General features: G+C 32.3%; 1 protein-coding gene across 1 annotated transcript in view; it reads right to left on the minus strand.

Moving 5' to 3' along the window:
• The window catches only part of LOC139874949 (uncharacterized), a 52,760-nt gene extending 29,497 nt beyond the window's left edge, over positions 1–23,263 (minus strand). Inside the window, exon 1 of the mRNA XM_071862339.1 lies at positions 23,134–23,263. Within this exon, the coding sequence (XP_071718440.1) occupies positions 23,134–23,263 (130 nt within the window). The remainder of the gene's footprint in view (positions 1–23,133) is intronic.
• Between the last annotated feature and the right edge of the window lie 1,351 nt (positions 23,264–24,614).

Below are 24,614 nucleotides of genomic sequence, written 5' to 3' on the forward strand. Positions count from 1 at the left end.
CGTTTAAGTTTACACAACGGTGTTACGTTATCACAAAACATTATTTATACAAAAGTCCACATCATAGTTGGGTTGTCAAACATGTCTTCTGCAATAGCACCATTCCCGACTAGCAGTACCTAAACCTGCAAGGGGAGAATATGTGGGGGATTAGCGCACCGCTAAGTGAATGGAATCTATCTAACAGATATAGCTTAAGTCACACACAAGCTATATACTAACAACAACACATGCTAACTATCAACTAGACTACAATAAGACAATACGAGGATCGGCAGCTTGTACGAGCACACGACTCCTAGCTGATCGGACTTGAGTCTACCGATAGTCCCTGCTACTCAATTCACAGTATAGTTATCCAGATGCAGGGGATGCATCATTCACACTATATTCTACAATCAGTAGCCTATGGACCCAACCTCCCCTAGGCACGGTTGACCTCATACGGACTCTAACCTCTCCTAGGCACGGTCTCGAGTCCCCAGTCTCCCTAGGCCCGACTGGTGCCATTCACACAGTGTACACATAATTCACATACAACATCAGGCATACTATATTATTCTAACATGGCAATTTCTACACTATGCATGGTAAAAGAGTCAACCACAGTAGCATGATATGCTACTTAAACTCTATCCGGAGATAGACCCACTCACCAATTACCAGCAACTGCTCAGTTATTATTTCTGAGCTTCCTCCTTGTCCTTATAACCTGAGAACAACACAAACAAAGTTAATATACATATCCAATAAATAATATAATCATTTCATACGATTAACTAGGTCATAATACCATATATTCATAATTTTATGAGTCTACATCATGACTCCACTCAATAATGGCATACAGGTGCGTGCAAAACACGACATACACACTAAAACTCCTGTTGTGACCCAAAATAGTTTGATCTAGTTTCTTAAAAGTTCATCATTGAAAAGTATTCTTTATTACAATTCTAACGATAGTTTATTCATCAAAAATGGAGTTACGTTTTGAAAGTTACGTCCGTTTCAATTTCATAAAAGTACTGTAGCAAATAGGGACACTGTAGCAACTCGGGGGTACTGTAGCAACTCGGGAACTGTAGCAAATAGTGACACTATAGCAAATAGTGACACTGTAGCAGCTCGGGTACTGTAGCAAGATACTGTAGCAAATACTGTAGCAACTGGGTTTCGAAGCAGTTCGCTGTTTTTGCGATTTTTTCGCCCAAAACTCGATTTTTGAGTGTTTTTGATCCGTTTTTAAGCACATGGAAGCTACTAAACATATATACAACCTATTTCTAACATCAATTAAGCATAACAAACACCAAAAATGAAGATTCAAGCATAAAATCACACTTTTTATTCAAGAACACAAAAACCATTTTGAGCACGAATTAATACATGAATCTATGATATGCATACCTTATATTGATCACGAAATCACAAGGAATATATCTCTAGCTTCAATTAATCCAAAGGCTCACAAAATCAAATTAGGGTTTATGTGTGTGTTTGTGTATGTGTTCGTGTATGTGTTTGATGAAATGAGAAATGGATAGAACTATTCAGATACATACACTTAAATGAGTTATAAACTCATACCCCATATCACACAGGTATTTACTAGTTATCTTATTTGATAACCTTTCGTATCTCCTTAGGCGGTCCTAACGGAGTCTAAATTAAATAAACCAACCTGTTCTGGGACCCTTGTCACAAACTGGTCACAACACAATTATAATAAAACACTAATAAAATAATTAAAATAAAAGCACTTAAGACTAAGCACAAACCCTAAGGCAAAATAGGCAACTTACAACTAGCCCGGGTTTCAGTCTGTTACACCACCACATCACAGCTACTTTCCGTTTTCTACCATTTCATTGTTCGTCTGATACTGCTGTACATGGTGATCCAATTAAATAACGAGAAAGAAGAAAACAATTTTTTTTATTTCTTTTCTTTCGTCTGTTTTCCCCATCGACAGGAAAACTCACATATAATATCTGGATTATAACGATAGTGGATCACTTGAATTGGGCTACTGTTTGGGCCGTATAAGATTTAAGTGAAAATACAACCTGGGCTCTTGATGTAATTGGGCCATTACCGCTAAAAACCTTGGTCTATCAATTAAACCTGGCCAGTGCTATTTACGTATATCTGTTTCTATTACCATTCGAGAATCACCCATCAGGCATCAATTTTTCTTTCTTTTCCTGGTTAACGCCCATAAAGATGACGAGTTGAAGAAGAAGAGATAATGACTTGATATATAAACGAATGATGATGGTGACGGGTATCATGGAATTAATGATGAACGATGGTGATAGATGAAAATGATGATAGTAAATGATAACGAAAGGATGATAGATGATGATATACACATATATTATGGTGTTGGCTAAATGAAATGATTATCGTGATTAGGATTAGATTAAGATATATGATGTGAATGATGATGATATGATGATGGTAGGGGTATGATGATGATGAATGAAGATGATAAACCTAATTCACGATCATGATGATAATGATCATGATGCTAAGATGATAATGATAATACATGATGATGGTAAAAACTAATTTATTAAATTTTATCATTTTTATTACAATTATATTATTATTATTATTATTATTATTATTATTATTATTATTATTATTATTATTATTATTATTATTATTATTATTATTATTATTATTATTATCATTATCATTATCATTATTATTTTTATCATTACTAATATTATTATTATTATAATTATTATTTGAACAAACAAATGATTTTTATATAAAAATATATTACAAGTATACTAATAATACATACTAATATGTTTTTAACATATATTAACTAATATATTATTATTTATATTGATATAACATTAATTAAAGTATATATATTATAACATATGTATATATATAAATAACATTTGAAATAACAAAAACTATCGATTTTTAAATATATATACATAAATTAAATATACAAATTAAAAATATATTAAATAAATTCGTTCAGTTACGATTATATGTTTTAATATATATATACGAATGGTATAGGTTCGTGAATCCGAGGTCAACCCTGCATTGTTCAATTTAGTCATATGTATTTTTACTACAAAATACAGTATGGTGAGTTTCATTTGCTCCCTTTTACTCTTTACATTTTTGGGACTGAGAATATACATGCGCTGTTTTTATAACTGTTTCCTAAATGCTTTTGTGATATATTTTTGAACTGAGAATACATGAACTGCTTTTATAAATGATTGACGAAATAGACACAAATATTTAAAACTACATTCTATGATAGAATTATTTGGATTCAGAGGTTCGATTTAGTAGTTAACGGAGAGATGATTTTGCATTGCGTACGCATTAGCTCCCGTTTTAACTACCATCGGCGGGATGATTTTGCATTGCACGCACGCACTAGCCCCCGATGTATTGTATTATATTATAATCGACTTTGTAGTTGGTAACGGAGGGATGATTTTGCATTGCGTATGCATTAGCCCCCGTTTCAGCTACCCTCGGAGGGATGATTTTGCATTGCGCACGCATTAGCCCCCGTTGTAAGAATTATATTGTATTAACTACCACGGTGAGATGATTTTGTCATTGCACTACGCATTAGCTACCGTTGGTGAGTTGTTTGAAAGGTTCCGGTGTTCTTCATATGAATGATTTTACAGCAGGAATAGACCTGCACATATTGTTTTCTAATTATGAGTATCTTGTGGTCTATTATATTATTGAAAATGATTGATTATGAAAAACTAATGAACTCACCAACCTTTTGGTTGACACTTGGAAGCATGTTTATTCTCAGGTATGAAAGAAATCTTCCGTTGTGCATTTGCTCATATTAGAGATATTACTTGGAGTCATTCATGACATATTTTAAAAGACGTTGCATTTGAGTCATTGAGTTCATCAAGATTATTACTAAGTCAATTATAGTTGGATATATTATGAAATGGTATGCATGCCGTCAACTTTCGATGAAATGAAAGTTTGTCTTTTAAAAACGAATGCAATGTTTGTAAAATGTATCATATAGAGGTCAATTACCTCGCGATGTAATCAACTATTGTGAATCGTTTATACTATATATGAACGGGTCCCTTCAGTTGGTATCAGAGCGGTAGTCTTAGCGAACCAGGTCTCGTATTAGTTTATCTAACTGATAGTTGTTTAGATGCATTAGTGGGTCTGGACTTCGACCGTGTCTACATGTCAAAAGTTTTGCTTATCATTTCGTGTCAAAAATTACCTGCTTATCATCCTTAGGAAATTACCTGCTTATCATTCTTAGTCTAGACACGTTTTACTGCATTGACTGCATGAATAGTGTATAGACAAAATTCATATCTTAGTGTATCTGTTACTGTAGACTTGCCTGACATATGCCGTAAATTCCTCCGTAGTCTACGAAATCTTTAGTACTATATATATAGATATTCTATGTAGTTAGAATATCATCCAATATTCAAAAATCATTTCATATCGAAAAATCCCTTACTCTATCGTACGAGATGGAACTCGCAACTAGTTCAAATTCCTCGGATTCCGACAGCTATTCCGATATGGATATCCACCTGAGCTCCGAAAGCAGTGTAACCGGAATGGATCAACCGATTAGTCATCTTCAATTCTGGATGAATTGGGAATGGGTTCGTGATCGAATTAATCAATGGAGACGCGAAGAAGGCGATCCCTTCCACCAGCTGAATTTACCTCTTGGCGATGAAGATGAAGCACTTACCGGCGAACCTATCCGAAACACCATTTTCAGTCTCATTTCCAGGGTAGCTCGACACGATTATATTCTATCCACTATTCTAGACCTTATTCATCCACTCGTTCTGACCGACAATCATCCTGGAGTAATGGAAGAAGTCAACGAGCTTCGCGCTCGAGTAATCAATTTGGAGAATATGGTGCAAAACTTACCAGCTTCAACAACATCATCGGCACCAACAGTACTACCAACATCAACACCAGTACCACCAACAACCCAAGTTTCAACATCACACGCCTCAACATCGCAATCTATACCTCGAGCATAACCATCGTTCTACATTATTTATCTTCGTTCAACATGGCGATTATATAATCTTTAATGTTTTAGAGATTGTATATTCTTATTCTAACGGTAAATCAAATGAGTCTAATATCATATTGACTCATTAAATTCATGATTACATCTGAAGAAAATATATATGTAAGTATATTTTCATAAAGATTGTAATTAAAATTCTTTTGTACAAACCGTTAATGGTGAAAATATTTTAACGGGTAGGTAATACCTGAGAAATATTTAGATTTCACATTAATAAGTTACACTGTACATTCTTCGAATCTAATTCAACAGTCATTTACTATCCTACTTACACCCACAGATATACGTATCCGTTCACCGCAGAATAACCATTTTCATTCAATTTCATATTTGGATTTTGACCTATCAGAATCCAACAAGTGGCATAATGAAGAAAACATTGGACAAAAAAATAAAATTTGTTAGAAACAAACAATTTAATTATGAGAAGAATTTTGATAAGAATCCACGCTAACTGTTCCTAGCTAACTGATTAATTCCGTAGTACATTTTATTTATCACAATTTAATTATCGCAATTTAATTATCACAATTTAATTATCGCAATTTATTTATCGCAATTTAAATTCTCGCAATTTTATTTATTGTCATTTAATTTCTGTTATTTATTTTACACACTTTAAATATCGGGACACGTATACAAGGTTTTGACATATCATATCGACGCATCTATATATATTATTTGGAATAACCATAGACACTCTATATACAGTAATGATCGAGTTAGCTATACAGGGTTGGGGTTGATTCTATAATAATATATATATATTTTGAGTTGTGATCGAGTCTGAGACATGTACACGGGTCACGATACGTATTAATTAATTCGAATATTATATATTAAACTATATATGAATTATTGAACTGCTAACTGTGGACTGCTAACTGTGGACTACCAACATTGGACAATTAAAATGAATTAAAATATTGATTATAACATATGAAACTAAACATTTCTTTAAGTTTGCCACTTGATTTCATCTTAAACCTCATTTGTATCTTGACGATTACAATCTGTGTTCAAATATTTCATGATCCATAAAAATACCTCAATCGAGAGGATGAATCAACCGCACTTCATCTACGAAAGAAAAGATTGATGCATATAGTTATACACCTGAAAACACTCAGAACTTGAGTAAACGTCTAACACGTATCTGTGGTAGCTCCTTTGGCATTGTTATTACCCAAAATAACCTTGCAATCCCTTTTCAAATTAGCCAATTTTGTCACAGCTCTAGCAAATCAACTTCGACTTTCATTCGAATAAACTCTATTATAACTTTGATATATAAGTTCGCCTTTCATCATCGTTACAGGAGAACCGTTTATATTCCACCACATTAGTAGTAAACTTACCAGCAACTTCATAAATCTTTGACTTTCCTAAAAATCATTACATTCATCGAAACCCTGTCATATACTCATCCACATCTTGTGATAAGAATTTCCATATCAATTTCTGGTAATCAGCAATCAATATTTTGAATCTCGCCGCACTTCTACATCAATAGTTATATGTATATATATATAACATTTATCTCTTAGAATTATGATCTTCCATTCTGAAATTCCTGAAATGCACTATAGCTTACGAATCAGATCTCTGAGTTCTGAAAAAGCTGATGAAGCAACAAAAACTGAAGACTGTTTAACAGTCGAAAGTTTGATAATAAAGAGCGACATACTGAAAAAGCTCAAAAGTTTTGATACTGAACAACTAGTTAAGCAAACCATGAAGGAGATTCTGAATAAAATCACAAGGATCAAACTTTGTATTTAAAGAATCCTGATAATTCTATTTCTGAGGAAATCTTTAGCGAATACCTTACTTCTAAATTGCTCTAAATCATTGTGAATAAATTTCTTCATCACACTATGATTCTAAAATTCTAGGATATCACCGTATCTTTCATTATAAATATCCTCCATATTTTTGAAGATAATTTTATAATTATTCTTACCTGAAATTATTTATCCCTTAGCGAAATCAGTGTTACATCAGAAAGGAAACTGTGTTAGTTTCTAAATTCTGAAAAATTCGAATTTGAATTATGAATGATTTTGAAGTAGTGTTGGAAATTGATGCATGAGTTAGTATAATATAATGACACTTGATCAACGTGATTATATTACAGTAAGTCATGCTGAGTTTCTAATGGAACGTGATGATTCACAGACCATAACTTCATCATGTGCCATGGTACACGACTCTTATATTCTATCTAATCTCTAAACAAAATCAAGAACATATCTTCTTGATAATTCTATCTTTTTCAGTGACTCTTGATAATTTGGTAAATGTTTTGGGAATATGAATTGAAGTATAAAAGATGAGAGTTGTGGAAATAATAAGACGAAAGAGGTTTATTTATAGTGGAAACATCAGACAGAGCAATCGAGACAGATGATCACATTTAATTAAAGAGGATCCAAATTTCCTTATTCATTGAAACATCAAATCTTATTCAGATTACAAAGATTTCCTCTAAATTCCTTAAATTCCAAAAATCCACCGTGACTGGGTCAAAAGTTAAATCTCTATCTCAATCTTTTGAGACAGCTTCACTCGTACGTTTCACATAATCGAATCGTTTTATCTATATTAATCAATAATGATAAAACTCTATTTATCAACTCATATTCGTCATGAAAACAATTTTTATTGTTAGCCATGACCACCTCACTCAAATTTCGAGACGAAATTTCTTTAACGGGTAGGTACTGTGACGACCCGAAAATTTCTGACCAAATTTAAACTTAATCTTTATATGCTTCCGACACGATAAGCAAAGTCTGTAAGGTTGAGTCTTAAAAAGTTTGAACTGTTTCATATATTCAATTGACCTTCGACTGCTCTCGACGATTCACGAACAATTAATTATAAATAGATATGTGTGTATGTATATATAAATAATAATTCGAAATATAATTTGAAGTATTATATGTTGTTGTTATTAAAAATTAATAAAATAAAAATAGGATATTATAAATAATTATTATTTAAAATATATCTCTATATATAAATAAAATATATTAAAAATAAATATTAAATGATTGTAATACTCGTTTGATGTTTCGATTGATATTAAGCAAGTTAAATTCAAACTTATGTAATTTTAAAATAAACGGTGACACGAAAATGAGTTCTATAAATTTTAGGCTTACTAAAAATGCATTTAGGAACTATTTGTTAAGTTTTAACACTTTTTATATTTTACCAAAAAATGAGAGGGACAGTTGATGTAATTTTTATTTAATAAATTATGAATTAATTTTATACCATAATGACCAAAATAAATAAATGAACTTAATTTTAAAATATGGGATTTTTCTGAACACTTTTATCCGCCACTGTTTAGCAATGGACACGATAGCACTCCTTGAGAAAAGGATCTGTAGGATTACTCGGCTGCTAACTACTCCTTCCATTCAGTGAATATCTTGTTGTTACTGTTTTCAATCACAATTTCAATTATTAAAGAGTGTATCATATATTATTGTTATATTTATTATTTATTATTTATTTATTTAACATCTATATCTATATATATTCCCTACATATGGATTCAGGAGACAAAACCCTTCACCCTCACAATTGTGAACCTCCCTGCAACCATCATCCTCGCCGCCACAACTGGCGACCACCTCACCACCACCGGTATCCTCCACCGCCACCACAGTTCACCCTCCATCACCACCTTGTCTCCTCTATCCACCTTTCTCTCTCCCCCTCACTATCTTAATTCTTCGTGCACTTAAAAATCACCACACCCATTTCTAATTCGTTTCTGTTTCCTGGACATGGACTACTCACCACCAAAACTCATCGTGAATAAACTACTGCTATACAGCTTCTCCTTTCTGTTTTGACCGAAAACCACGTCCACCCGTTACCACCACCACATCACAGCTACTTTCTGTTTTCTACTATTTCATTGTGCGTCTGATACTGCTATACATGGTGATCCAATTAAATAACGAGAAAGAAGAAAACAATTTTTTTTTATTTCTTTTCTTTCGTCTGCTTTCCCCATCGACAGGAAAACTCACATATAATATCTGGATTATAACGATAGTGGATCACTTGAATTGGGCTACTGTTTGGGCCGTATAAGATTTAAGTGAAAATACAACCTGGGCTCTTGATGTAATTGGGCCATTACCGCTAAAAACCTTGGTCTATCAATTAAACCTGGCCAGTGCTATTTATGTATATCTGTTTCTATTACCATTCGAGAATCACCCATCAGGCATCAATTTTTCTTTCTTTTCCTGGTTAACGCCCATAAAGATGACGAGCTGAAGAAGAAGAGATAATGACTTGATATATAAACGAATGATGATGGTGACGGGTATCATGGAATTAATGATGAACGATGGTGATAGATGAAAATGATGATAGTAAATGATAACGAAAGGATGATAGATGATGACATACACATATATTATGGTGTTGGCTAAATGAAATGATTATCGTGATTAGGATTAGATTAAGATATATGATGAGAATGATGATGATATGATATGGTAGGGGTATGATGATGATGAATGAAGTTGACAAACCTAATTCACGATTTTGATGATAATGATCATGATGCTAAGATGATAATGATAATACATGATGATGGTAAAAACTAATTTATTAAATTTTATCATTTTTATTACAATTATATTATTATTATTATTATTATTATTATTATTATTATTATTATTATTATTATTATTATTATTATTATTATTATTATTATTATTATTATTATTATTATTATTATTATTATTATCATTATCATTATTATTTTTATCATTACTAATATTATTATTATTATAATTATTATCTGAACAAACAAATGATATTTATATAAAAATATATTACAAGTATACTAATAATACATACTAATATGTTTTTAATATATATTAACTAATATATTATTATTTATATTGATATAAAATTAATTAAAGTATATATATTATAACATATATATCTATATAAATAACATTTGAAATAACAAAAACTATCGATTTTTAAATATATATACATAAATTAAATATACAAATTAAAGATATATTAAATAAATTCGTTCAGTTACGATTATATGTTTTAATATATATATATATATATATATATATATATATATATATATATATACGAATGGTATAGGCTCGTGAATCCGAGGCCAACCCTGCATTGTTCAATTTAGTCATATGTATTTTTACTACAAAATACAGTATGGTGAATTTCATTTGCTCCCTTTTACTCTTTACATTTTTGGGACTGAGAATACATGCGCTGTTTTTATAACTGTTTCCTAAATGCTTTTGAGATATATTTTTGAACTGAGAATACATGAACTGCTTTTATAAATGATTGACAAAATAGACACAAATATTCAAAACTACATTCTATGATAGAATTATTTGGATTCAGAGGTTCGATTTAGTAGTTAACGGAGAGATCATTTTGCATTGCGTACGCATTAGCTCCCGTTTTAACTACCATCGGCGGGATGATTTTGCATTGCACGCACGCACTAGCCCCCGATGTATTGTATTGTATTATAATCGACTTTGTAGTTGGTAACGGAGGGATGATTTTGCATTGCGTACGCATTAGCCCCGTTTCAGCTACCCTCGGAGGGATGATTTTGCATTGCGTACGCATTAGCCCCCGTTGTAAGAATTATATTGTATTAAATACCACGGTGAGATGATTGTGTCATTGCACTACACATTAGCTACCGTTGGTGAGTTGTTTGAAAGGTTCCGGTGTTCTTCATATGAATGATTTTACAGCAGGAATAGACCTGCACATATTGTTTTCTAATTATGAGTATCTTGTGGTCTATTATATTATTGAAAATAATTGATTATGAAAAACTAATGAACTCACTAACCTTTTGGTTGACACTTGGAAGCATGTTTATTCTCAGGTATGAAAGAAATCTTCCGCTGTGCATTTGCTCATATTAGAGATATTACTTGGAGTCAGTCATGACATATTTCAAAAGACGTTTCATTCGAGTCGTTGAGTTCATCAAGATTATTACTAAGTCAATTATAGTTGGATATATTATGAAATGGTATGCATGCCGTCAACTTTCGATGAAATGAAAGTTTATCTTTTAAAAACGAATGCAATGTTTGTAAAATGTATTATATAAAGGTCAATTACCTCGCGATGTAATCAACTATTGTGAATCGTTTATACTGTATATGAATGGGTCCCTTCACTAAAAGTCAAAGTTACCCAAGAATGGTAACTTTGTATTATTGTTGTATTCTAACACTCCCCCTCAAGTTGAATATTGGGGTTTCCAATATTCAACTTGCCAAGAACTTCGCTAAAGAGTCTTCCATTGACAAATTTGGTGAGGATGTCGGCTAACTGATCTTCTGATCTGATTGAGGGAAGTGAAATAATTTGGTTATCTAACTTTTCTCTGATAAAATGTCTATCTATTTCAACATGTTTTGTTCGGTCATGTCGAACGGGATTTTATGAAATAGCGATTGCTGCTTCATTGTCGCATAAGATTTGAATTGCTTCTTGTGGTGAAAAACCAATCTCATTTAATAGCTTCTTGATCCATAATGCCTCGACTACTCCTTTGGCTATTCCTTTGAATTCTGATTCGGCACTTGAAAGGGAGACAACCTTTTGTTTCTTACTTCTCCATGCAACTAAATTACCCCCGACATGTCATAACCCGTCCTAAACCATAAGGACAAATATAATAACATATGATTTCATCGCGAGGTATTGACCTCTATATGCGACATTTTTCAAAGAAAATTGCATTCGTTTTTACAATACAAACCATAACTTTTATTAAAAATACAAAGTTTAAACAACATAATAATGATTATCGTTTAGCGATAATCTTAGCCTTACAAACTTTACATGTGATGATAACAACACGATTTCCAACGTATTTTACATTACAACTTCTCCGATATGCAGTTTTATTTTTGACACAAATATGCATACTCAAGATCTTGCTTAAATTCAACATGTTGCAGCGGAAGCTTTTAGTTATCACCTGAGAATAAACATACTTAAAACGTCAACATAAAGTTGGTGAGATATAGGTTTAATGCTGGCAGCGTTATAAATATAGACCACAAGATTTCATATACAAACGTTTTAATAAAAATATTCTAAGTTGTTGAGCACTTGATAACCATACTTAACATTTAATCAACATCGCATATTCCCTTTATTATGAAATCTTACTACACCGTACCAAGTGTAGTCACCGAAACGAAGTACTGTGCAACTGTTGAATACTGGTCGTCCAGTCCGGTTGGGGTTGTCAGGCCCGATAGATCTATCAACAGGATTCGCGTTTACAATACCTCATGTAAATAGTAGTTATCAAGTTACAGGGAAGTATGCCAGTGGTACAACTCAATGTAGAATATATATTTTTAATCACTTGTGTCCATAACGTAAATCATAAAGTGCATGTATTCTCATCCCGAAATATTTAGAGTTTAAAAGTGGGACTATATACTCACTTTTTCCTTGAAGGTATTTAACACGACTTGGTCTCCGATAGATATCACGAACCTAACCATATATATATAATATATCAACATATTTTCTTTTCAAGTAATCGTTACATATATATATACTTATAATACTTTAAATATTTTCTTAGTCCGTAGTTAGCAGTCTGATGTTAGTGGTCCACAATTAGTTGCTCAATAAAATAAATAAAGACCCCATCATATTCGTATTGATCAGAATTAATCTCGACCCATGGTACCATGTTGTCAAATGACGTGTTGCGTACATAAAGTACCGTGTTGTCAAATGACGTGTTGCGTACAATCATGAGGTCTTATGATTAATCTTCTCGTGTTGTTTACGGGTGGTCCTGAAATATATAAAATCAAATCATAAGTAATTATATATAAAATATCATATTAATTAGAAAAGATATGATTAATTTACTTTATCTCCAAATATTTTCGTAGCTAAACTAGCTTCGGATACCCGATTTTGTTTTAAGGTGTTCTTTGTAAAAACAAGTTGTTTCTTGTTAAGTTAGCATATCATTATGATATATTACAGGTCTTGAAGTATTTTAAAAGTCAAGTTAGAAGGATCTATTTAGGTTGCGAACAAGTTTGAAATCATTCAAACTATGTTCTTGTTGTTATAATTTATAACTCAAAATAAAATAGCTATATAAATATGAATCGAATAAGATTATGAATAAGGTTACTACCTCAGGTTACTTAGATAAAGCTACTAGAAAAGATAAGAAAAATCTTGGAATCAAAAGAGTGGTGGAGTGGGATTGAAAGATTGGAAGTAATCTCCTTGAAATTGGATGACTATATTGATACGTTCTTGAGTAGGTAAATGAAGATAGATTAGGGAGTGAATTAACTTGAAAGAAAATTGGAAATGAAATTGTATGTGTGTGTGTGTGTGCAAAATGATGTGATTATGGGATGAATATATAGGAGATTTAGTTTATTTTCTTGCATATAAGTCATACATGAGGTTAAATGGTTGGTTCCCACATGTAACATCATGTCTAGTGGCTGATCATTAGAGTTTATTATTGGTATATACTAATAGTAAATACGTATAGAAGCTGGGTATGATACGGTTACATATACCCTAGATGTACTTGTAGAAATTTTGAGGAAATGGAACTAGAATTCAAATATGGACAGGTTTATAACTGTAAAAGAGGCTCAAAACCGGGCTTTTATTTTGGGTCAAACCGGGCCAAAATAAAATTTTAAGACATTTTTAATAAAGCAATATTAGCTCAAAACCGGGCTTTTATTTTGGGTCAAACCCATCCAGGGGCTCTGCCCCTTGGACCCCGCCAGGGGTTGCCAACCCTTGGACCCCGCTATCGGGGGCGCTACCCCCGAACCCCCGTCATGATCATGATAAGTTCAAACAAGTGTGCACTCCACACTTTCCCAAACTTGTTCGCTATTTATCAAGATTATTTTGGTTAACAAATTAATTCCATTACACTTAAATCATATTGGTGACATAAATCACCAACACATTATAGATTATAAGTATATATGTCAAAGAATGTTACATATAGTTATTGTTTTGAAAACTTAAGTTAGTGATTTCAAAGTATACCTATAACTCATTGTTGTTAGTACACAATGAGACGTTAAACCATCCTTAAATCATGTTAAATATGTATAGATATGTATATATACATAATCGTATAATTATCGTGTGTTATATAGTTCGTGATATCATCGGTCAAATTGGACGGTCAAACGTTATGTAAAACTCTTTTCAAAAACATAAGTCTCAACAATTTAGATTGCTTATCATGTTGGTAAGGTTTAATTTATGTAAATATTAATCTCATAAGTATAAAATGATCCGAAAAATCCGGTTCGTTACACTACAAGTGTGAAGAATCCGGATGTAGATTTTCTCTTCCCTTTTTCTCCAGCCCAGCTTGCATCTGTATATATTTAAGTCTTTAAGTGTCCATGTCTTTTAAAAATAACTCTATGATCTGCTGTCTTCTTCAAGTATCTGATGATTCTCATGATAGCTTCCATATGGTGAACTTGTGGTTGATGCATGAATTGACTCACAACTCCAACTGCATGTACTATATCAGGTCGAGTATGAGAAAGATAGATGAGTTTTCCCACCATCCTTTGGTATTACGTTTTATCAGCAAGATCATCTTCATCTTCTATATATAGCTCCTGGTTTGGAATCATTGGAGTATCAGCTGGTTTGCAATCAATCATACCTGTTTCTGCAAGAAAATCAAGAACATACTTCTTTTAACAGATAAATATTCCCTGCTGGGATCGTAATACCTCAATCCCCAAAAAATACTTAAGTCTGCCCAAATCTTTCATTTCAAATTCTTTAAATAAGTTCATTTTTAAGTTAGAAATTTCTTCTTTATCATTTCCTGTTATTATCATATCATCAACACAAATGATTAAGCATGTAATTAAATTTCTTTTTTGTTTAAAGAAGAGAGTATGATCCGAGTTACTTTGTTTGAAATCGTATTTTTTCATAAATAAAGTAAATCTCCCAAACTAAGCCTGTTGCGATTGTTTTAACCCATATAAAGCCTTTTTAAGTCTACAAACTTCCCTGTTTTTAAAGTTGTCGGTGAATCCAGGTGGTGCTTCCATATAGACTTCCTCTTTTAATTCTCCATGGAGAAAAGCATTCTTCACATCAAATTGATGAAGTGGCCAATCTTCATTTGCAGCAATAGAGAAGAGAACTCTAGTGGTATCAATCTTTGCAACTGGTGAGAAGGTTTCGGAGTAATCAATCCCGTATGTCCGAGTGTACCCTTTTGCAACCAGTCAAGCTTTGTATCTCCTAATAGTTCCATCTGGTTTATATTTTATCGTAAATACCCATCGACATCCCACTGGTTTCTTTTATTGAGGCATGACACATTTTTCCCACGTGTTATTATCATTCAAAGATTTCATTTCAACCTCCATTGCTTTTTTCCAGTTTTTTGATTTTTGAGCTTGTTCAACAGAGGTTGGAATATTTTCGGAGTAGATTGCGGAGTTAAATTTATGAGCTTATTTTGACAAATTTCCCTGTGCTATATTAGCTATAGGATATCTTGATCTTTGCGCTTCTTTTTCTGGTGAGTATCGTTTAGGGGGGACACCTCTATTGACTCTTTGAGGTAGGATATACTATTGGGTGGTTTCATCGGAATTTGTGTCATTTTATGTCTCATAGGTTTGATGATCATTGTTCGAGGAGGTTTCAGTAGTCTCATGGTTTGGTGGGATAGTTTCTGTGGGTTCATGGCATTGTATTGGCTCGGGGTTTAGTGTTGGAGTAGTTTGTATAGGTTCGGGGTTTTGTGTTGGCTCGGGATCTTGTGTTTGAGGTATTTGATGTGGAACCCATGTCATCCAACTGAGAGTGTCATTACTTTCATTCTCCCCTGTAGTGACCCGTCCTGATCCACCTGGACGAAGTCTTCATCAGATGGTCCCATTACGAGGTTCTGACCTCTATATGCCAGGAACGACTCCATGTAATATCTTTAAAATGAGCAAATGCACAGCGAAAGTTTTCTTTCGTACCTGAGAATAAATATGCTTTCAAGTGTCAACCAAAAGGTTGGTGAGTTTATAGGTTTATCATAAACAGTAAAATTCATCATTTTGATAGACCACAAGATTTAAATATAGTACACCTATCTCGTGTACAAAACCATTTTTCATAATGCTTAGCAGAGTAGGTTCGTATCCTTTTCTCCCCCGCAGGTTGCCTCGCGATTATTAAATAACCGTACACATATCTCGTGCACAAAAATAACATACACATAACCTGTGTATAAAATCATTCTCTCGATACATAACATTCACTTTGCTTTCATAGCTTGGCTTAGTAATCGACCTTAACATATAATGCGCATCAATAATATCCCCAAAATAGAACATCTCGTCTGTATAATAATCATATAAACTTCGAAGTACTAAACACCACGCCCACTAGCTCTTCCATCTAGTGAACATTCTGGGTGGGGGTGTTAAACCCGGTAGCTACCTTTAGGATTTGTGTGAATTAGGGCCATACCCGATTCTAATTCTTAGGTTACCAAGCAATAATAATCAGGGGAAAATATTCACAACAATTAGTAGCAATTATCACGTCCAACTAATTCAATAATAATCCACAGAACTTCTGTCTGCATAATAATTCATTCGAGGAATGTTTTGCTTGTGTCTATCTCATCAAACATTTATAAAAGCATCTCATGTATTCTCAGTTCAAAATATATTTCAAAAGCATTTAATAAAGCAGTTATAAAAATAGTGCATGTATTCTCAGTCCCAAAAATGTAAAGAGTAAAAGAGAATCAAATGAACTCACAATACTATATTTTGTAGTAAAAATACGTATGACGACATTGAGCAAGTGTAAGGTTGGCCTCAGATTCACGAACCTATATCATTTATATATTAACACACATAATTGTAATCGTACAAATTTATATATATATATATATATATATATATATATATATATATATATATATATATATATATATATATATATATATAAATTTATTAGTTATATCATTTTTATATTAATAACATATATGTTTCATATATTCTTTTTATATATTTAATATAAGAAATATTACTTTTGTTATGTTATATGTATTAAATATATTTTTTTGTATATATATATATATATATATATATATATATATATATATATATATATATATATATATATATATATCGTTTGTTTGTTAAAATTATAATAATATTAAAATAATATTAGTAATGGTAAAAATAATAATAATGATAATAGAGTTAGAAATGATACTTAACGATAAAAATGATAACTTAAATATAAATGACACATTTAATAAAAATGTTAATTTTAATAATAATGAATACTAATAATAGTAACTATAAAAATAATAATTTTACTAATAATAATAATGATACTAATATTTATATTTTTAATATTTGTAATAACATAATAATAATTACTAATAACAACAACAACAACAACAATAATAATAATAATAATAATAATAATAATAATAATAATAATAATAATAATAATAATAATAATAATAATAATAATAATAATAATAAGAATAAGAATAAGTAGTAATAATAATAATAATAATAATAATAATAATGCTAAGTAATAAATAAACTACCTTAAAGAAGTAGCCCTTAAAAAAATGCCCAAGTCCGAGTTTGAACCCGCGACCTCCCGATAACCCGCTAACACCCTTAACCGTTGCTCCATTTCTTATTTTCTGTTTTAATTAACACTTTAATTTCTTTTAAACTAATATGATTCCTGCCTTCTTCTTCTTCTTAACTTAAAACTCCATCATCATCAACATCGATCACATCTATATCATCTTATCATCATCATCAATATCATCATTATCAATTGACATCATCATTTATGGATCATAATCTTAACCTAATATTATCATAATCATCACTTTCATAATACGTATATCATTATCACTATCATTCCCATAATCATTTTTTTTATTATCCATCTTCTCATAACTTCTCATCATCTTTAATCTTGATCACGACATGATCATAATCATAATCATAATCATCTTCTCTTAAACACATCATCATAAAATCATGACTAATCATAATATTATCTTCATTACAACCGTAATCATCATTATAACTCCTATAAACCGTTATCCTTAATCAATACTGAGCACTAATACTAAACTAACAGCAACCCAATGGCTGTGTAACCCAATAATTAAATGATCGAAGCCCAATAACACAAAAGGGATTCGGCCCAACTGAAAACTGAAACAGGCCCAACATAAAATAAAGTATCGGTTGAGATGATCACTTGGTTATCAGCCGGTTCAAAACAGAAAAAGAAGTATATGCAAACAGCTGTGGTAACGAGTATCATAGAAACAAATTAAACTAATTCTCTTATAATCACGCCACCCTTTTAAAATATCTTTATCTTTGACAAAAAAAAATATATATATAAAACTCTAGTCCATCCATTATAAGTTCAGTGGCTTAATATCATGGTTTAAAAAATATAGCAAAAGCAAATCATCGCTTTTTGTTTGTCCACTGGTCGGCCATCACAAAGGAAAAGAGAAAGTGTCGGTGGTGATTATGATATAAACAGAAAAAAAATTCGTTACAGCCATAACCTTTTCTTTCCACCATCTTCCTTATCGTATTAATCATAACATCACAGGAACATCATCATCATTATTCGTCTATATTCAGTAAACAAGATGAGGTAACAAAAGTTAGAATGTATGCAGAATTAAAGTGAGCAGCTGTAGAAGAAAAAAATAATAATATATACAGCTGCTACAGTGGTGATTGTTGCCAGTTATGATGGAAGATTTCGAAAAGAGAAAGAGCAACAGAAGATAGAAGAAGTAGTTGTAGTGGTTCAAATAAGGAGATGGTTAAATGGGTTTCAAATGGTGGTGACCCGATGGTGTTTTTCAAATGAGTGATCAACAAGGGTGTTGGTTTTTGGTCGATGGAAAGCGTATATATATATATATATATATATATATATATATATATATATATATATATATATATATATATATATATATATATATATATGTGATGGTGTTGGTGTAAATTCAAAACAGTAAATAGAAAGTGATGATGTTTAATGGTCGAGTGAGAAATAAGGGTATGGTTGTGATGATTCAAGGTGATGATACTTTGGTTGGGTAGTTCAAACAAAGAAAGAAAGAAATAGAAATTGAAAGTGGTATAATGTGCTGTGGTTTTCAAGTTGAAGGTGATCGGGTATGGTTTTTGTGTGAATGCTTGTATAATAACTCCCCCTATATATATAATGTTGATTGATTTATATATATTGAAAGGTGTCGACATGAAAAATCAATCCGAAGCGATACCAATAAAATAAAAGAAGATTGAGAAGATTGACCGAAGTATTCTAGCCAGCAGTAACAAACAAGAAAAGAATGAAGTAGATAGTGACCGAAAACAGAATCGTACGCTTTACTGATTTTGATAGCTAAAAAATTTTGTATCTGTCTGTTTGATCTTTCTTCTACTATATTTGGATTGCAGTAATATGATGCGACCAATTTTGTTTGGTATTGACAAAGAGGTTGACGTTTTTCACTTGAGTAGACAAGAAGGACTGGGAAAATATAGAGTAAATAAGTTGATGTTAATGCTCAACTGAATTCGATTCCGTATCTAATTAATATCTACAAATTTTTTATTTGATTGAATTATTATATCTATTGTCTATTTTTGTTGCTTTTCTTTCTTCAGTAATTGACAAGGTTCAAGAAGAAACCAAGAACCGCACTTGTATGCTTGTCACATTCGTTTGAATCTTATATGGTAGGGTGGTGATGGTACTTGAGTGGTTGTGGAGCAAATAGCAACAATAACGAGGAGTGGTCAAGTAGTGAAGATGGTCATGGAATGGGGAAGTAACAATAATATTATCCGGGGTGTGGATGTTTTAATATATCTAATATGTATTGTATCAATATTTATATGTATATATATAGTACATGTAAATCGATGAAAGGAACAAATAAGTAGATTTGGTGTTATATAGAAAATTGCATGTTGACAGCAAATTTCAATCAGAAAGAATATAAGGAATTAAAAGTTGAGGTGGATTGCTAACAGATTTTGTTAGTATTATCAAAATAATCGACTTTAGGGGACAGAATGAAAAGGGTTAATGGTGATATCAAACTGAATTCATGATATATATATGTATTTATATTTTATATATAATTAGTATCAATAAACCAATAAGTATATTACTAATACAATTAATAACTATTATTAAATAATAATAATAATAATAATAATAATAATAATAATAATAATAATAATCTTAGTAATAACTAAAATCATAATTTTATTATTAATTATAATCATAACGATATTAGTAATGATAAAAATAATATTAGTAATAATAATAATATAACAAATTAAATGTATCGAATTTTATATCTATATCTTATGTTTAAATGAATATATTCATAATAATGATATTAACATTAATACGTATTTTAGAATTGATAATAAAATTGATATTAATAATATAACTATATTTTAACTTGCAACTACATATATTAATATTACAGTTTATTAATTATTAATATTTAATAATTGTATAATAACATATATTGAATATTTGATATATTATAATATTTTAATATAATTATAACTGTGAATAGAAATTATACATATATATATATATATATATATATATATATATATATATATATATATATATATATATACACACACACACACACACACACACATATCTATTTACAATTTATTTGTTCGTGAATCGTCGAGAACAGTTAATGGTCAAATGGATATATGAAACTAGTTCAAAAAATTTGAGACTCAATATTACAGACTTTGCTTATCGCGTCGAAATCATATAAAGATCAAGTTTAAATTTGGTCAGAAATTTCCGGGTCGTCACATCCTCCTCACTCGTGAGTTGGGTATTATTGTAAAAATATTCAGTTTCAACAAAATCACAGTTCATTGTGGTAAAAACATGACGTCTTTTGGGACTATAACACCAATATCCTTTTTGGTTTATTCCATAGCCAACCATGACACATTTTTCCGCACATGGATCTAATTTGGTACGCTCATGTTTTGGAATATGGAAGAAGACAAAGCACCCAAATATTCGAGGTTCAATGCTAAATGAACTCGGAAGGGTATGGAATTGGGAAAGCATATCTTTGGGGGTTTTTTGCCCAAAACCTTAGTAGGTAAACAGTTGATAAGATAGGTAGCGGAAGCAAGGGATTCAGGCCAAAAGCTTTTTGGAGCCTTGGATTCAATTAATAATGCTCTGGTCATTTCTAAAAGTAGTTGATTCTTACGTTCGGCTACGCCATTTTGCTCGGGGGTATGAGCACAAGAGGTTTGATGAATAATCCCATTATTTTCGCAAAAAGATTTTATTGATGAGTTTACAAACTCACCCCATTATCGGATCTTAACATTTGTATGTTTTTATTAAATTGGGTTTGTACCATTTTATAAATGTGAGAAAACTTCTCAAAAACTTCTGATTTGTGAGTTAGAAAATAAATTCAAGTCATTCGGGTATGATCGTCAATAAATAAGACAAAATATCAAAATTTTTCCCCCCAATGACCGGTGCAGGACCCTAAACCTTTGAATGGATTAAAGCAAAAGGGACATCTTTTCTCGTATTACTCGGTTTAAAAGTACTTCGGTGGCTTTTAGCCAAAATACAAGTTTCACAATTTAAGGTAACATTTGATGGAAAAAGATTCGGAAATAAAGCATGTAGGTATCCGATAGAAGGGTGACCCAACGTCCTATGCCATAACCAAGCTTCCCTCGAAGGTGTTCCATGAGCAAGCATCACGGTACCTTGTTGGGTTACTTCGTTCACATAGTACAACCCGCCCCGTTCGGTGCCACGCCCAATAAGTTCCCCAGTTCTGATATCTTGAAGGATACAGAAAGTGGGATGAAGTAAAACGGAACAATTCAATTCTTTTGTAACGTGACTAATGGATAAAAGTTTATGTGATAAGGTTGGAATATATAAACAATTAGATAGTTCATAGTCGAAGTAATTTCAATTTTTCCACCCCCTTCAACTTGTACAACACCTCTATTGGCCGTTTGAATTTTACTAACCCGAGGTTTTGATTGAGCATAAAATCGGATTTTTCAAAACTCATGGTGTGGGTGGCACCACAATCAAAAATCCATTCGTTACTCTTAACATTATTAGAAATAACTAGTTTGTGAGCCCTCGCTTCGTGTCGGGGGATCCGTTTCGGATATAATTTGTTGGCCATTCCTTGAAGCAAAGTGTTTTGCTATATGCTTGCTAAATTTGATAGGAAAAATGAGGTAGTTTGGAAGGTACTCGGGAACCTTTATTTAGTTAGTAAATTGAAAAAAGAAGATTGTTGGGTGAAAGAAGTAAAAAATAATTTGAGGGCGTAAGTGTTAAAAAAATGTTTGAAAAACACTGTAGCTAAAGTGTTACTGTAGGTGAATAATGCTACAGTGTTTTGTCTAATAGATAGTATATTAATATTAATATTGGCTTTTCTGGTAAAGTCTAAGGTATTTTCATTTTCAAAAAAAGTTGACTTTTGGACCTCTTTAACAAACGAATTTGACATTTGGGCTTGACCTTTATTATTATCAAATGGTTCTGGCCCAGAAAGTATATTTCTAGTTGGGTCAATCACCAAAATACCCATTTTTTTGGTCTTTTCTGAGCTGGTACCCAAAAAAAAAAAAAACCTTGACAAAATGCCCGCGCAAGGCGCAAGAGACCTTGCGACCTTGCGACTTGCGTCCTTGCGCCTTGCGTCCTTGCGCCTTGCGTCCTTGTGTTAAAAAATTAGGTCAAATATAGAAATCAGACACCACATACACACACACACCCCGACACTCAGCTCTTGCGACCACTTTGCGACCGACGGCGATTACAAAGAACCTTGCACTTGCGACCCCCTTGCGACCCGTCTACCCTTGCGACCTTTCTTCTGAGACTCACCACATCACCACCACCACCACCACCATCGCCAGCACCACCGCCATCAGTACATCTCACCACCATTACCATCACCGCCTCCATTAGCATCACCATCACCACCACGATTGAGAAAAAGGAAGAGAAAAAAACCCGACAAAAAACGTGATCAATATGTCACAAGAACAGGTAAGTGTTTCCTTTCAACTATCTCCGTTCGATTACTCCATTTCTATGTCGAAAATGATATATAATTTTTGTTGCACACCAAGTGTTCGATGAAATGCTTCAACGAGCTTGGTGATGCAAAACTCACTTATAGTGTTGCTAGATTTGTTAAAGTTACAGTATTTGGAAGCTAACATTTTATAAAAACTGGAACACGATTGTTTTAGGGCTTAAAACTAGAATCTGGTATAGGCGCAAGGAAAGTCTTGCGTCCTTGCGTTTTGTCCCTAGTAGCTGGCACAAGGCACGTCTTGCGTCCTTGCGCCTGTGTGATACACGAGACGCAAGGTGCGACTTGCGTCCTTGCGCCTGTATTTTTCTTCTGAAAAACTGTCTGTTTCAGGGATATGTTGAGGCGAAGTTGACGATGAAGAATATGCTTAATGTTATACCTCAACTAAAGGCATCAATGACTGAGAATCAACAAAAATTTTTTAGGGGAACTTGTTTTGGTCCTTGGCTAGATCTTTCTTACACCGGCAATGATCCGGGCCTTGTACATGCAATGCTCCAAAGAAAGAGTGAGCGACCGATAGGAATAGATGAAAAGTACCCTGCTGATGATGAGGAAATATGGTTTAGTTTCCGTCCGAATTTCAAAATTAGATTTAGTAGGCGGGAATTTTGTCTCATCACGGGGTTTAAGTTTAGTCGTCGCACGGACATGGCACATTACATTTCCAAAAGTTATGATGTAGAAACACCACCGATTAGACGACGTTGTTTCCCAAATCGTAAAGTTAATTCAAACATTACAATTACCGATATCCAAAAGCTTTTATATGATGGTGCTGATTTTGTGGTTAGTGATGATGATGTCGTGCGACTAGCCATTATTTTGATTGTGGAGAGAGCGTTTATGGGTAAGCAAGGGATTCATGTGGTGAGCAAAAAATACCTATGGCTAGTCGAAGACTTTGCTAAATTGAATGACTACCCGTGGGGTAATCGTATTTGGGATGCCACTTACCCCGTAGTTAAAGATGGATTTCAAGCTCGGGAAAGTCAGTTAGAGGTGGGAAAGGGTTATACTTTGGTCGGTTTTATGTGGTCATTTAAGGTAAAAATAAACAAGTTTGGTAGATTTGGTTAATACCTCTACATTTGAATCGTATATAATTTTTTTATGCGTCCTTATTTATTTAACTAATTTTGTAGATTTGGATTCTCGAGGCATATCGACGAACAATTAAAAGTTTTGCCCACAAGA

This window comes from Rutidosis leptorrhynchoides, chromosome 11, assembly GCF_046630445.1.
Source record: "Rutidosis leptorrhynchoides isolate AG116_Rl617_1_P2 chromosome 11, CSIRO_AGI_Rlap_v1, whole genome shotgun sequence".
In the NCBI taxonomy this organism is placed as follows: domain Eukaryota; kingdom Viridiplantae; phylum Streptophyta; class Magnoliopsida; order Asterales; family Asteraceae; genus Rutidosis; species Rutidosis leptorrhynchoides.